Genomic DNA, 14,970 nt, shown 5'->3' on the forward strand with positions numbered 1-14,970 from the left:
TTTTCGACCACACAACAATTGCATATCATACTGATCTCTACCCCTATCCTAAAGCTTTATCGTGTTTTATTATTTTTTGTTGTTATTTTTGTTTTGGTGGTTAATCTATCACGGAGCAAGTGGAAAAACACACGCTGAAAAGCAATCATCAGTAATCATTATTTCATGCTTTAATATCTCAATACAAACTATGTGAAACTCGAGAGGATAATCCGAAGAGGTTGTTTCCATACACTAGATGTTACTAGCCACAAATGCCATTTAACTGTATTGATATTCGTATAATTCCGTTGAAACAGCTTTGAATAGGGTTGCCATTAAGCTGACCATAATGTTGCCGATTTAAAGACCTGGTTCAGGATCCAGGTATGTCGTGACGTCATTTATGGTGCGGTATTGGATTTATTTCACATTATCGATATCTCAAGATTACTCAGACATTTAAATTGATTCCAGAAATATAAAAAGATTTTGTGTTTTCCTTCATCCACAGTACAGTGGCATAGAATGTTACCACAATTTAATGTTAACAGCTCGTAAATACCTTTCACATCTTGAAAATATTAAAGAGGGGGAGAAACAGCTTGGAGGAAGAAAAAGTATACAGTGGAAAGAGTGTGTGGGAAGAGAGAGAACGGAAAGATAAATGGAGTAACAATTTATATATATATATCTATATATAAGAGGAAGTATGTCTAATAAAGAAAGAGTGTGGAGGTAGAGAAAGAGAGTGTGGAATAAAGAAAAAGAGAGTGAAATAGAGAAAGAGGGTGTGGAATAGAGAAAGAGAGTGTGGGATAGAGAAATAGAGGAAAAGACTGTGACAAAGAGAAAGAGAGTGTGGGATAAAGAAAGAGAGAGTGAAATAGAGAAAGAGGGTGGGATAGAGAAAGAGAGTGTGGAATAAAGAAAGAAAGTGTGAAATAGAGAAAGAGAGTGTGGGATAGAGAAAGAGAGTGTGGGATAGAGAAATAGAGTGTGAAATAGAGAAAGAGAGTGTGGAAAAGAGAAAGAGAGTGTGGAATAAAGAAAGAGAGAGAGAGAGAGAGAAATAAAGAAAGAGGGTGTAGAATAGAGAAAGAGCGTGTGGGATATAGAAATAGGAGTGTGTAATAGAGAAAGAGAGTATGAAATAGAGAGAGCGAGAGCTAACAGTACATCTAAGGTAGATATGAAAGTGTTCATTGAAATTAGCGTTGATACTAGGATGGCCATGAAAACAATAACCTTCCTTATTCCTTCCTGTGTATCCGTAGATTCTTAAATTGGTTTTAATTAATTGTTAATCGAAATGTCAAACCTCATTATTTCACTTCTAGACTGTTAATGTTTTGTCATTGCATTAATTTTCTGTCACTTCTTATATATTATGTTGATGCGTTCTTCTTTATGTTTTTTTACATTAAGCTATGAGTGAGTTAGTATTTATATCGCTCGATATAGTTTCTTGCTCGATCGTTCCCTTCTGTCCGCCGCCTCCTCCTCTCTCTCCCCCTCTCTCTTTCCGACTCTCCCTGTTCTCTTTCTATTTTCCATACAAATGTATAACTTCGCCTTTAGCAAACGTCAAAAAAAGAAAGAGCTCTTTTCTTTTTCAAAGGAAACCGCTACAAGCATCATCTAGCCCGAGATTGAATATTAAGATGATGCTTGACGTTCCAAGGTGACAAGAAGATCATCGCTCGAGAAAAACAGCCTCTCTGTTCTTCAGAAAACAACGGCGTGGGGAATGAAGAGATCATCACAAAGTCATTTTTATTGAGTAAAACATGCCAGCATGAGGGTTTCCATATGCTTCCAAAAATGTGGCGAAGGCCAGATGTAGATGATGTTTAAAGCCCTGTCCTCAGATACAACTTCGCAAAGTTGCATGTCTTCATCGACGTGTCTTTCTTATAGACCATGCGCTTCATTGGATCTCTCTTCCTTGTCTATCTCTTCTTCTACTCCTCTTGTTGTTTGCTTAATTTTTCAACTTGGTTAGATTAGTTAAAGTGGCGTAGTGAATAGATCTTGCCTGGGGCCTCGCCAAATTCAATTGGATGCGTTCAATTTCATAGAACTTTACAGCTGAACCAACAGCAGAGAGCGAAATATGCGATTAGTTCATGATGATTAGACCACATTCTAAATAAGCTCATCCTTCAAAGTAAACCACGTGGACAAAACTCCAGACGGATGTATTATCACTGTCCCTTTCATGTTTAATCATGTAAGAGGAAATTTACCTGGTGCGTACAGAATATCTTCTCCTACCCACTACTGACTCCCACACAAAGGAATATTCACATGAATCACACGAAGGTATGCCAAAAATGAGCAACGGGGAATAAAATATTTGTCCGTGGTAACGAGCCTTTTTAGGAACATCAAAGTTGACTTCCCAAAGTACACTGCTTGAGATTTGTTGCCTCAAAGTCACCAATACATACCGGAATAGATTAACGGAGTACTATGTGCCTGGTCACCTGAAATAGTTGTGTTTGAATGGATTGAACTTTACACAAGTGGTTTCAAATCTCAGTTATACCATCTATACGACCAACAACATGATAAAACGCTTGTATTATTCACGTTCTGCCATTTTCTACTCGAATGAATGACAAGCTACCCATCTTTTCTTCTTGTTTTCTTTTTCAATACGAACCAATCACTGCATCTGCATTTTCCCTTGTTTTCATTTGAGTCCGGAAACATTTCACGATCTGTTCACAGATATCAGTATCAATATAAATACATAATACAAGAGGATACAAACACAACTAGTGATATGGCACGAAAGAAAGTGACCTCATTTTCTTTCAAGTTTAAACCGTTTGTAACCATGGTTTATTTCCTACGTGAGGATCAATAGCGTTTCTGCAAAAATTTACAAGACATTAATAGGCCGTTCCCTTGAGATGACCTTTACATTTTCAATACTTGCAAGATACCGTTAATAGGGGCTACAGCTGCAGAAGCGCATCCTCCCCTTCGAAGTATATTTACACAAGTGACACTAAATCAATCATGATAATTATACACACAGCTCTTGTGTACATGTCATTAAATGAATAACCACTCAATGTTATTTAAAAGTAGAATACTGAATGCTAATGGGTACGTTGAAGGATTTATATTCCCAGCAACCAAAGAATGAACTTGTTCTCTTTTAAAACACAAGGTTTTCTTACGCGGTCCTTTTTCTCAACATGAAATCCTTGAATATATTTTATCTCTATCATGTCTATTGTTTGTGTTAAAGTGACAGTTCTTGATTGGAGGTTTATGTAGTTACATGTGATTAAAAGTTTCATCTTAAGATGTTTTGTTTGCCAATGTTGGAATTTGATTGCGGTCAGTGTTAATCTCATCTAACCTTAGCAAGGACATTGTTTAATGCAACTATAAAATCAATACGAAATAAAACACTTGATTTACAAATAAAAATTTCATTATAATTTTTTCTTCGTTTTTTTTCTTCTTCTCTGTTATCTGCAGGTTCGAGGAGGATGGGGATTTGGCCTAGCTCTTTGTGTCACACACCTATCTCTTGATGTTCTACTCTGCACGGCTTCCATCCTCCACCTCTGCGCCATCGCAGTCAATCGTTACCTTGCCGTAACATTCCCGCTGATGTACTCACGTGATCGTGTTAACTCTCAGAAGCGAATCTTGGGCACCATCATCCCCGTTTGGGTTATTTCAATTGCCATATGTGCTCCACTCTTTATCCAGGGATTCATCAATCCTGAGAAGACATTGAGCGAAGATGGACAGGTTTGTGGGTTCTTCGATAAAACATTCATCATCTATTCATCGATGGGTTCCTTCTATGTGCCTTTGGCGGTGATGATAGTTGTGGACGTTCGCGCTGTGCGCAAGTTACGTGGACGCAAGGCTTTGGCGGCACAACGTTCCGTCGGACAGACTCCACCACCTCAACCGTCACCGACGCGAGAGCATGTCTCGCGATCACGCTCTTCCACTCCACCACCACCGCCATCACCGGACAAAACCTACCTTACAGTGCAGGGTAATGGAGCGCCTCCTTCGCCGGGGATAGACTATCGTCGGCGACCGCTTCGAATCAGCTTCCATATGAATCGTAAGTCAGGACAGAAACTTGGGTACGGAAGCACCGTGGTGGAAGCCGTGCCGGATACGCGGCAGAAAATGCTTTCGAACAAACGCGAAAAGAGGGCGGCCAAGACTCTTGTGGTTGTCTTTGCGTGTTTTATCATCCTCTGGCTGCCTTTCTTTGTCATGCATCTCGCCAATGGGTTCTGTACTAGCTGTCAGATACCTGATGAACTCTTTATCGCCTTTACGTGGCTCGGTTACGTGTCCTCGGCGTTCAACCCTTGTATATACACGTGCTTTAACAAAGAATATAGAAGAGCATTCATCAGAATAATATGTTGTGGCAAAAAACGTCGTCATTCCTTCCGCATAAACGAAACGTCAACCTTCAGATCAAGCCTAAGACATTCATGAAACAGAAAAACTAAGTTCACGGTCATCTCGAATTATTGTCATAATTATAGGGTCAGGATGTCTTTCAGCCTTCGGAATCGTCAACAATGTCAGAGTTCCTTGAATTGGCCCACAAACCTAAGAAGAAATGAAATGCATATTCAAAATAGAACACCTGTGACTTTCTTCCAGGGTCCTTATCGTAAAAATCTAAAATTATCGAATACACAGTGCGTCCCAGAAAAAAGGAAACCGGGATTTGCATTTTTTTCTTTAAAGGCAAATAAATTATGACATTTTATTTACATAATCATATAATTCAATTATTTATCTTTATTTTGATACCTAACATGAGACGAGCACTTCACTCATTAGTGATCAAGACGAGTTTGAAATTGTAATGTCAAAACCAGGTTGCGCAGAAAAGTTGGACAAGATTGGTTGGTGATACGACGACTGTGCATACTCGACGATTGGCTCATTAGCATTTATTTTTAAGCTTCTTTCACTGATCCCTGAAATGAGAGTTGATTCAGATTCTCACGTAATTTTCTGCGCAAATCATTTCCGATATGCCTCAATATTCATTGTTTGTTTTCTGCCATGCGTAAACGATTTGCTTAGCTGTTTTAAATAAAAGATGATATGCTACTTTTGTCATGAGGATCAAATTTATAGTAAAAAATATATTTAATAATTGTGAAATCTATCTCTGAAAACGGGTTTCCTCTTTTATGGGACGCACTGTAAAGTATTTGTGCTAACTCTTGTATCCGTCATTATTACAACATGGTCACAAGCCCATGAAGCCAATGCTCTCCCATTCTTTCCGTTGTTCTATTAAACTTCTGTCTTATGAATTTATAAATATTTATACCCATAATATATCACCTTTATCCCCATGCTGAGTAATGATGTCATGTTTACGCTGCAGCAGGTCAATTATAAACGTGATAAAGTTGGCGATACAACTGTTATTCTAAGTCACGTAATAAATCAACCATAGCCAAAATAACGAAATAGTTATGCATACGTTGAATCCGTGGATGTTCTCATGATAAGACCGTATTTTATTTTTTACCATGACCAAAAAGACTCCGAATAAATTTCCAAGCTTTTGCATGCTAAAATTTCTATTTGAGAAATGCCTATTTACTAACTGAGGGCATGAGAATACCAGGTGGATAGGCTGAAATAACAAAACATTAAAAGTAATCCCTTTCTTTACATCAAAATTATACCGATTTCCCCTTACCCCACCCAATTTTTATATTAGATCAGGCTTAAATTCCCCTTTAGTTCAGACAAAATATCAATAATTACTTAACGGACATAGTTTGATTCTGAACGCCGGACGGACGTACGTATGGACAGATTAGTAAGAACAACCCACAGTGAGCCCTCAGATTATTGACCATGACATGTTCAAGCAAACACACAACCAACTAACAGATTGACTGAAAACTAGTATTTTATGATAATAAATGTCAGTAGTATAGGGATAGAAAGCGAAATGACAGTGTACTCCATCAAACATTTGATAATGGATGCTGACCACATTGATACTATCTCTTTAAAATAACATGTCTACTTCGAAATTTGAAATTAGAGTTCGGACTTGGGATTGAGGCTACTCTGACAAAACTTATCGATAAATACCCGTTTAAAGACATCGGACCGATCCAAAACTAGGGACATACTGAACCCTTTCGGTGGGAGCTGTAAACCTTCCAGCAATACTGTGACAACAGACATGACAGAGAGGGGTCCAGGGAAGCGATCCACACCGCTACGTCACAAAGCGGTCTTATGGATCGCTTCGCTTCGTAGACCGCCTCAGGAGTGACTTGAAAGGAAAGTGCGCAAAGAAGTTATCTCAATCTAGAGTAGGAAAGCTAGAAATTAAGCAGAAAACCGACATTTTATTGACGAGTGTCATGATGGGACAGTTACGATTTTTCGCGCTAACTTCTGACCCTACTGGCCAGCACATAAGTGTTCCACCAACAAAAGCAATCCTGGACTCTGGACAGGTTTTGTGTACCGATCAAGATTTCCATCAAATATAGTGACGGTGACAAACATTTCTAATTTCTTTCCAGATGATTTTGTTATATGAATTTAACTTGTAAGTTGAATAGTAAGCACGTTACGTTCCTCATGAACTTGTGACCAGGTGATGTACAGTTAGACTATTACATATTCTATAAATCAATCACAACCATTAATCTTTTCTACAATAACTTATCATCCCAGAAAGGATTAAACGATAACGCCTATGAAAAATTTGTGGGTGTATAACAATAAAATGGTAAAAGTATAAAACATTTAAATTTGTTATTAGGACAAACGAATAATTAAACCCCTATGAAACCTGACTAATTCCCTATATCTTAAAATCGACACGACATAATTCCAACTTAACCGATATTTCACAAACATTATGTTCCTCTATTACGGAAAGAACTGTACAATGACTAGAAGATGTTTTGCAAAGGGTCAGACCACAACGACTTAAAACAATTGCTACATGCTACCTGATTACGAAGCACGTTAACAGACATGACAGAAGAAAAAAAAGTATTCGACCATAATTCATGGATGGATATATTGGTCTTTAAAAAAGTGGCGCCCTTGCTTGACCTACAATTTGACCATAACTATATAAACTTGAGACTAAAACCCATACATCCATCGACTGACGAGCTGGGGTATACTTTGTAGGCCTACTGATCACAGGTTCGTACGCAACATGATGAAAGTGACGGTAACAGTTCTTGACCTGATAACAATAGCAATTATACTAGCAAACTTAGAAAATGACAAAAGTTCTGACATTACAATATTTTTATTTATACCTTATCTTGACTCTTGCTGACTTGCTGACAACACAACTTACACAAAATTATCAGGAACATTTTTGTTGGGATGATTTACTGTCGAAATTACAGTTATTTGTCTTTGTTTATGATAGTGACACTACACATTGACAAACGATTAACACCAAATTCATAAGATTTCTTATCAATTATAAATGCAAAATTTTCATGGCAAATTTGTTTTTAGCCAATCAAATCCGATTTCAATCACACATTTATTTGTTTTGTAACTTATCTTATGTAACCAGATGATAACCGGATCCGTAAATACTAGTATAAAATTTGGCGAGGATCGAATAGTGTCACCTTTGGTGGTTTTTGTAAGTTCCTTTAACACTTACATCTAACTTCGTATGTTTTTTTCGACGGCCTAATTGCCCTCTTACACTTGATTCCTCTCACGGACAAACTAATTAAAATCGACTGTCCATATTTTTTATGCCCCATGGTCGCTGACAATGTATTCAACACTGATTTTGTTCAACTGGGGCACGATTGTGCATGGTAAGGCGACTCTGATCCCACTTGACTCCCATTATGACGCATATACTCGAGTACTTTGACAATGACACGAATAAATTTTGATGACGTCACGGATAAACTAATTAACTTTGATACAACCTGACTTTACCAAAAGACTCTCAGCATGTGTTTGACAAACTTTTGTCACTCACAAAAACAATATCAAGTATTGCTCCCCGCCCCCCCCCCAAAAGTGCTCTTTAAATGATGATAAATCAAGTGTTCACAGAGTGGTTCATAATTATGAATTAGTACATTGCGCTTAAGACAAAACTGGATTTTCTAAGGACATGACCTAAAAGATCACGAGTTAATCCTTAAATCTGTTCTTATGGTCTAATGGGATCTACATAGTATTCATCTTTGTATGCATAACATGAAGTTACGCTCAGTAGTAAGTGAGTTGTAATTTTGGATGTGACCGACAACGGCACAGGATGGTACTGTTAGTAGTGTGAAAGAGCAAAGATAGAATGTCTTTGTCCTTCTCCCATTCTACGTGACTCGATTTATGAACCACGGAGAATGAAAAATTTATAAAGAAACTTTCATAATCAACAGATAGAAATAGATAGTGACGTTCCTGACCTTATAAGGCTTAGAGCTCATGAATTTGGACAAGGGACCTTTACGAAAGGAATATGGACCAGACCTACGGGACGTAAGATATTAGAACTTCCCATTAGAAAAAAATTGCCATACAAACTCTTCTTTCTATATTAGATCATAGAACAGCAATATACTTTTCTTAAAAAGGGACTGAACGACTTCATACCTGTGATTATTTTCGTTGAAATCATCTACTCAAACTGCAATACCTTATTTACATCAACAAACCCGACCCTGACCGACATAGGAAATAGCTTCACTGAGCAAATTTTCAGTGATATCCTCGAACAAATCATCTCATTCAACCATTTGCAAGAATTGAATTATGACACTTGTCTGAAAAATCTATGACAAATTGTTCAGAAGGCTCTTTCCAGGAAGATACACACGAACATGACGAATAGTAACGAAACCCAGTCTAGTTCGACAGACTTATAACAGTATACTGCACATTTTACTTTACGCCGCGCCATTAAGCCGTTTCATCTTGTCGTCTGATAGGTTGTCAGGTCTGGCCAGTTTTGCATAGTTCTGATTGGCTGAGAAGCTCAGGTGTCCGACTGTTACTATGGTAACTCCCTGATAATGACAACTTGTTTGGGCTGACATCCTTCGTGAAAAGGTTCCCTTTTGACCCAATGGACAAACTTTCACCTTGCACATGTACAAGTCGAACCGTCTCATTTGGATATCTATTCAATTTTTCAGATTTCTGTATCATAATAATTACATTGGCGGCGATCCAGGGGTGGGACGGTTGAACCCCCCCCCCCCCCCCCGATGATACATGTTTGGCACCTGCCCACCTCATTTCTCAAGTGCTTAAAAGATGAAGAAATGAAAATTAGGATAGAAGGAGAACAACTTTATTTGAAACACAAATGATTTAATATTTTGGTCACTGAATAACACTGCCTCTGTCATCGATATGCCTATTAGACCTTCTAAGACATTGACATTAAATCGACACGACTCTAGAAATACTCTGATAAGAATAAGGTACACATTGAAATTGAAAAGGGAGAGGATTGGCGACATCTTAGAATTCGATATTTGATATTTTACATGTTTTAGAAATAATAATGTTAATCGGTCTTTTTTATACAGGGTATCCATTTCAGTTGAGTAACTGATCTACGAGAAGCTCCTGCAACGCCCTTATAGATATCTATTCAATGCCAACCTTACATAATAAATGCGTAGATGATATTTTCCAAGACGTTGTGGTACTATTGTCTACGCAGCCCGGGAAGACAATAACAGAGAAAACATGACGAGCAGACTGGGCTTTCGACGACGACTTCCCGATTCTCTTAAACTATTAAGAAAAGAAAAAACTCTGATGCATATTCATGATTACTTGAAATTACTTCCCCAAACGAAACTTTGAATAGTGATTTACCATTTGTAACTCGAAATTGGTTTATCTGCACATTTCTTTTTTTTTCTTCTTTTTCTTTATGTGATAAGACGTTGACAACGAAATAACTCCGATATAGTGACTTGCGATTTGCGACTTTCAGGGCAACTTTATTTCCATAAAGACTAGACACTTGATATCCAGGGCAGAAATATGAAGACGGTATATTTCATTGGTCATACCACTATCAATAAAGACTCGCGATATGCTATTGCCTGACAAAATCTACACTGTGGATACTTGGACGCAAACGAAACGGACAGACCTAGATATTAACAGATATTGCGAGATTACACACGAACTTTTAGTAAATTTCACAGATTTTTATACATACTGACCACAATACCTACGCTCTTAAAGTATTGTGAGAAACTATATACCCACATGTATTGGACTAACTTCATTAATTCGAAAAGGATGACCTAATGATTCATGGAGTGTAAATGCGCATGGCTATAGAACTTGACGAACTTGTAACTAGGTTCTCTTCAGAACCTAGCCCATCCGTGCAGCTCTCGACCACACATTTGACCCTTGTTCCGGACTGATATGGAAAATGTTTTGGACTAGACTGACTTTAAAGATCTCTTCAGAACCCATCCAAAATAATTACAGATTCGTGCAGCTCTCGACCATCCCATTGACCCTTTTTTCGGACTGATATGAGAGATGTAATTTGGCTATTCAGGACTATATGAACACAACTTACCCGACGCAACCGACTACCAGATGTGGCTCCGCACCATTCAGTTCATTTCGCACCAACATTAACATTCTCTTCAGGATTAAGAGCCCAGACAATCCGATTTACATACACTGACAATTTACTGTCCCTATTGGAGCCCATTCCTTAACTGACTTTATTGTGGTCTTTCATGGGGATGTTTGTTGATACCAGAATTGGTAAAAGACGTTGGAATACTTGTAAAATAGTTTCATTGGAGTATTCTTTGGCATGTTCGGATATTGTCCGTTCGGTGGAAGTAAGGCAATGACATTACATTAATGTGAAGCGATGGGCGGAGGTTAAAGCACAAAGAGATCAGATCCGCTGGTAATCAACTTCGATTCGACACGGCAGGAGACTAGGAGAGAGACTAAGGGTGTGTTTATGGCATAGAGATGTATACTAATAACGCTAGAGGGCGTACTTCGTCAAATCTCTGTGATTACGCGGAGACCGGCCGCCATTACTCGATAGGTCTTCGCAGCCTGCCATGCGCGTACATTACCTATGGGGCATGTACAGTGATAGCACAGAAACGGAACAAAATGATGACATATGAGCTTGAAAGCAAATGGAAAAGCAAAATATTGTAAATCGCACTGGATTAAAGTTCAAATTAACAAAGAATCTATCAAAACTGAGGACAAAACTCCCTATATCTATAGCGGGCATAATATATCCTACAAATAATACAGTCCAACGATGATATACATCCCCAATCGTTTTTGCTTTGGTCATAACATTTCGATGTATCATATATATGACTTCTATTTTCTGATGATTTGGAAGGGATGAATATTAAAAATAACATGCAGCTAGGCCTAGGCATATCGTTCTAGGTCCTGCAAATTTAACATGATCTAGTGTTCAAGTTGACCTCAGAAATTTCATAGGCCCTTTCACAGTGTCTGATGCATCCGAGACACAAGCTATCGAAAAAACACGATTGAATTTTTTTTCAAGTATAGTTTCCTAATTACTATGATGCTGATTGCTGATAATTTATTTCTTTACTTTTGATAATTTTTATAATTCATTTTCCATTTAGATCTACACATAGAAATCATATAAATAATATAGAGCCTATATAACTCCTTTCCCCATGGTTTTAAACGTCGATGTAACCAACATCACAATAACTCGTGAGTCATAAAATGACTTTTATTGATAATATTTGAAAATGATTTATGCATTGGTCCAATTAATTGATAAGTTTATGATTTAAATTTCCAATGCTGTCAACCATCCGGTCATATTGATTACTTATATACGTGCGAGCAATTAAGAAATGTTTGTTGACAGCAAAATTTGCATATCAAATGCGCGCATGCAGTAGTACAATTTTGCAATGTACAGGAGGCCATGGGGTAAAGTGTATGATGTTTACCGTGTATTATTGACTTGCAAACATTTCAATATTTCGGAGAGTAAACAAATTACAATGCGTATTTAACGCAACATAGAACAATTTCACTTTGATTTTCTGGAAAGTCTAAACTTGATTCACTAGCTCCGGCTGAAATACTATGCAGATCGGCAAACCGGCTGAAATATTCTGTTGATATAATTATGGCCGGCGTTCGTGATCCTATAATGATTGGACCAATATTATGTGAACAAATCGAGGATAGAATAATAAGAAGGAGAGGAACAAGGAGGAGAAGAGAAGAAAAAGGGCGGGAAGACTGAGGATATTTGTATTATACTACAAAGATTATTATTACTAAAACTGAGTGTATAAAACCAGTTGATAACAATATCATGAAAGAGATTCATAAATGCAAACTTACTAAACTTATATAAAAACGGTTGCAAAATTGTGAGTACTAAAACCAAACATAATATTATTGAATATTGCAAAACTGAAAATACTTGGAATAAGATGTTATACAAATTTTCAGCTGTTGAGTGATCATCATAATTACCTGTCTTGAAATTGTGTTAATATTTATTAACTGTGTCTGTGTTTAATTTATGACAAAGATTTCCAAACACTGGCACCGGCCTATGTCATAAACCGGTAAACATGCGTTTTGCATATTCAGTTTTGTTTGTCACTTTAAAAGTATAACTAATTTGATCTTCTAATTCTATTCTTTTAATTTCATTGGCTAGCCTATGGACCTGAGTTTGATTATTCAGGTTTGTTTTATAATAAGGTTTTCACGGATGAACAAAATTATAATATCATTGACATACGGGGCCGCAGAAAGATTTTGAAACAGGGGGTGCATAAAATCACAATCATTTATTATGTCATGTTCATTTTCACTTTAGGGGGGATCCATGCAGTCGCGCCCCTATTTTATTTTGATCATAGTGTGTCAAAGTAATTTTGATTGGGTGCGTATGACACTAGTCTTTAATTACACCCACCCCTTAAAAAGCGAATAAAAAATCGATTCTAGAATGTACACTGGTGTAACGCCAAGAAAAGTAATGAGATACCCTTTATAATTACTACTTGCTATTATAATAGCGCATAATCAAAGATCAAAACACTAACTTATACAAATTATTGTTAATGATATATTTCTTACAAATTAAAGCAAGTTACATCTAGTAGGCCTATATAGAAATTAAAATATTATATCCAACATAAACAAATTGGTCATGAGAACATCAAGTGACGTGAATGAAGGAAATGTGGAAAAGGACGATGCAGTTAAAGGTAGGGATATCCAGCGGAGAAGATGGGCTAATTCACTGTCTTTTGAATTAATTGTCAATTTTTCCATTAATGTACGTTGTATATTTTTATTTTATCTGATATAATAGAAATTATTATCTATTATTATCTAAAATAGGCCTATAAACAGAGAGGTAAATGCAAAAATCATATAAGAGAATTTCATCCCGAGAAGTCAGGTATAAATGCCAAATTCACAGCATAATCCCAATGTAATCACACTAAAAATCAATCGAAATGCAATTTGTCATTAATATTTTCGATTGTAATGAGGTTGGATTCTTTTCTTCAAGAAAAAAGGCCGGAGACGGCATCCCTTTTCCCTTTTTCACAGCGTTACAACGCACGAGCTATGTGTACATCCGGGTACTTTTGCAAATCAAGACCTATCGAGCAATGGCCGACCACGCTCCGCGCAATCACAGACGTTAAGTACGCGCGCCTATGGCGACTCCGCACTCTAGCGTAATTAGTATACATCTCTATGGTTTATGGTTCCATTGCGAGGACAGAATCAGCGTTTTCAATCGTCGTTTCAAAACGCCGATCGTAAACGTGGTTATGCTTAACTTTTCAGAGGCGAAATCACGAACTCCAGTGGGCTTCGCATCGTAATTTTCGTTGAGCAGGAAAGCGTGGTCAAATTGGGCGCACCCTTTTTCGAAACTTTTTTTTTCCGAGTATTGTTATGGTGGAGGTACTTCGACTGTTATTTAAACATCGAACAATTTCTGATATTTTAGTCATTGCATGGAGCTACTTGACATAGCCATATAATTTCCACCATGGTGAGATAATAGTGAGAAAAATAAAGAATATTAAAGTATATATAATATAATAATAAAACATATATTTGTTTATGCCACTGGGACATCTGCCGATATCTCCTCATTATAACTCATGTTCCAGGCTGTTTTTTTTTTATCCCTCAACATTCGTCGTGATGACAAATTGGAAGAGTAATATAGTGATAGTACTTAAATCAATTATCATACATGCAAATGTAACAAGGGGATGAGAGGTAATTCCGTGGAGGTAGCATGCGACCATGGAGCAATGCGACTGTATTTGCCCGCGGATTTTCATCTCACCGGAAGCATGTACCAAATGACGTCATTTAAACACGTTTACGATCGTGGTTTATTTTTATACTTCCCCAGAAAGCCTGATTCTGGTCAAACGACGGTTACAAACGCACCTTTTTGTGAGTTTACGATCGGCGTTTTGAATCGTAATTTAAATGAAGTATCAACCGGAATGCCAAATTCTCATGAATGCCAACGAGCCTCTCTTCGAAGTTCTCTCCGGGGCTAGGTACCGACATGACCAAAAAAAATTAAAAAAACGTACTCGAGACAAACTGGAACACAACTTTGGAACGATTAAATACAAACACAGACTAAAATACCGCGGATTTACTATTTAAAAAAAATACCAATAGAGACTAGAGTACCTTACTGGACAGTTGACAAGCTACAGTTATACCGAATTCTAGGACAGTAATCTAGATATGTTTTCATTTGGCTAACATAAGACAGACTATGACACGTAACAATAATAGTATGACAGAAGACAACTGGAATCGTGTCATTTTGATTGGCCATCACTAGCAATGGATAGGTGGATGGTGTTACAAGAAATCACGATGTATAGCGTTACCAGCATCAAC

The 14,970-nt window shown here is 37.3% G+C and overlaps 1 protein-coding gene across 1 annotated transcript; it reads left to right on the forward strand.

Annotated features, from left to right (window-relative positions):
• Nucleotides 1-2,289: 2,289 nt before the first annotated feature.
• LOC135156197 (octopamine receptor-like) lies at nucleotides 2,290-13,411 on the forward strand. Its single transcript, XM_064107871.1, has 2 exons — nucleotides 2,290-2,304; nucleotides 3,481-13,411. Exons 1-2 carry the CDS (start codon nucleotides 2,290-2,292, stop codon nucleotides 4,474-4,476), a joined length of 1,011 nt encoding a protein of 336 aa, XP_063963941.1. The 3' UTR covers nucleotides 4,477-13,411.
• Nucleotides 13,412-14,970: the final 1,559 nt, after the last annotated feature.

Source organism: Lytechinus pictus, chromosome 12 (assembly GCF_037042905.1).
Source record: "Lytechinus pictus isolate F3 Inbred chromosome 12, Lp3.0, whole genome shotgun sequence".
Lineage (NCBI taxonomy): Eukaryota > Metazoa > Echinodermata > Echinoidea > Temnopleuroida > Toxopneustidae > Lytechinus > Lytechinus pictus.